The sequence below is a fragment of the Panicum hallii genome, chromosome 6, assembly GCF_002211085.1.
Source record: "Panicum hallii strain FIL2 chromosome 6, PHallii_v3.1, whole genome shotgun sequence".
Classification (NCBI taxonomy): Eukaryota; Viridiplantae; Streptophyta; class Magnoliopsida; order Poales; family Poaceae; genus Panicum; species Panicum hallii.
In genome coordinates, this window is record NC_038047.1 from 15,241,814 (window position 1) to 15,243,909 (window position 2,096).

General features: G+C 53.4%; 1 protein-coding gene across 1 annotated transcript; it reads left to right on the forward strand.

Moving 5' to 3' along the window:
- The first annotated feature begins 253 nt into the window (after positions 1 to 253).
- On the forward strand, positions 254 to 1,802 carry LOC112897193 (cinnamoyl-CoA reductase 1-like). The gene is made up of 4 exons (XM_025965438.1): positions 254 to 500; positions 605 to 762; positions 902 to 1,090; positions 1,168 to 1,802. The coding sequence occupies exons 1-4, from the start codon at positions 353 to 355 to the stop codon at positions 1,702 to 1,704; spliced, it is 1,032 nt and encodes a 343-aa protein (XP_025821223.1). The 5' UTR covers positions 254 to 352; the 3' UTR covers positions 1,705 to 1,802.
- The last annotated feature ends 294 nt before the right edge of the window (positions 1,803 to 2,096 follow it).

The following is a 2,096-nucleotide window of genomic DNA, read 5'->3' on the forward strand; positions in this document are numbered from 1 at the left end:
TTGATTAAAGTTTTTACTAATAACTCTGGCCCGTAGTACACTGAACAATTACAAGCAGGCCGGAAGTGTCCGCTGGGATCCAGAAATGGAGCATTTTGGACCAAGTCCAGGACAAGAAAAGTAACCTATTGTTTCAATTTGCAGGCTACTTTTCACACATGCAGGACACGTGCTCACCACCAACCACCGACCCCGTCCCTATATATGTAGCTGCACTGCCGTTACCAGACAAACCACGCCATTCAGCCCACAGTTTCACAGTGACCAAATTTCCATAGTCAGTTAGCCACTGCCGCAAAATTAGCAACTACTTGTCACTTTGGGGACTAAGCAAACTTGCATTCTTACAAACATGGGCGGTGACAACACCACGGCCAACTGCGCCTCCGGCCACGGCCACACCGTCTGCGTCACCGGCGCCGGCGGGTTCATCGCGTCCTGGCTCGTGAAACTCCTCCTCGAGAAGGGCTACACCGTACGCGGCACCGTCCGGAATCCTGGTCTGTCGCTGCGATGTTTCTAATCCCTCCAAAACAAATGTCTGACCTATGTATAGGATTGGCATTCTGCCATTGCGTGATGCCATTCCCATTTTATGTTCCAGCTGATGCCACAAAGAACGCGCACCTGAGAGCTCAGGATGGAGCGCCGGAGCGGCTGACCCTGGTGCGTGCAGACCTGCTGGACAAGGAGAGCCTCGCCGCCGCGTTCCGAGGTTGCGAGGGTGTCTTCCATACTGCCTCCCCCGTCACTGACGATCCGGTAATTCGCTATCTCCTTCACAGAAATCTGGGATTCGTCTAAATAAATGTTTAGTTGAAACAACCATCGTGAAGTAGAACATATATGCATGCACTAGAAAACAAATGTTACTATGTCACTGATGGTGATGGAAATGCAGGAGAAAATGATTGAGCCGGCGGTGAACGGGACGAGGAACGTGATCAACGCTGCCGCGGATGTGGGCAGCGTCCGGCGTGTGGTGTTCACCTCGTCGATTGGCGCCGTGTACATGGGCCCTCGCCGCGGCCCCAACGAAGAGGTAGACGAGACGTGCTGGAGCGACCTCGACTACTGCAAGAACACCAAGGTCACTAATCGACTGCCACTATTTTCTTACATTTTTTGCATTGCATTCGTGTAATATAGTCAGTGTACATGCTGAAGAACTGGTACTGCTACGCGAAGACGGTGGCGGAGCAGGCGGCATGGGAGCTTGCCAAGCAACGGCGGCTGGACCTCGTTGTCGTGAACCCGTCGCTGGTGCTCGGCCCGCTGCTGCAGCCGGCGGTGAACGCCAGCACGTGGCACATCCTCAAGTACCTCGACGGCTCTGTGCAGACGTACGCCGACGCCGCGCAGGCGTACGTGCACGTCCGCGACGTCGCCGACGCGCACGCGCGCGTGTACGAGGAGCCCGGCGCGCGGGGCCGGTACCTCTGCGCCGGGCGCACGCTGCACCGCGGCGAGGTGTGCCGAACCCTCGCCAAGCTGTTCCCGGAGTATCCGGTGCCGAGCAAATGCAAGGGCGGGGCAGGCGAGACGAACAAGGGGTGCCGGTTCAGCAGCCAGCGGCTGGCGGAGCTCGGCGTTGGGATCTCGCCGGCGAACCTCTGCCTGGACGACACGGTCACCAGCCTCCAGGACAAGGGCCTGCTTCCCCGTCGCACCGCCGGTGTATTTGACACTTGTGTCATCCCGTGAAATGACTGCTATTGATTGGGTCCACTGCACCGGCTGGTGAGCATCACCGTTGACCCGCGTGACAACCAGTTGGAAGTTGTATTTTCCTTTCTCCTATTTTCGTCTCCTTTGATATAATGGATTTTGATACAGTTCTCATCCAAGTTTTAATTTTTACTAAATCTATAAAAATAGAAAAAAATAAAATGCACTTTTGAAAAGTATATATCTTTTCTATAAGGAACTGCCTAAATTGCCCCAATTTAAACGCACCACCATTCATTTTTTATACAACTAATGCGGAACTATATCCTGAATTCCCGATAGTTCTTGTGATATGTCTCAAGCAATGCTCAAGATCAAATACAAAGCTCACTAGCATAACATGGTCACCATCGAGAGTAGCATATCCA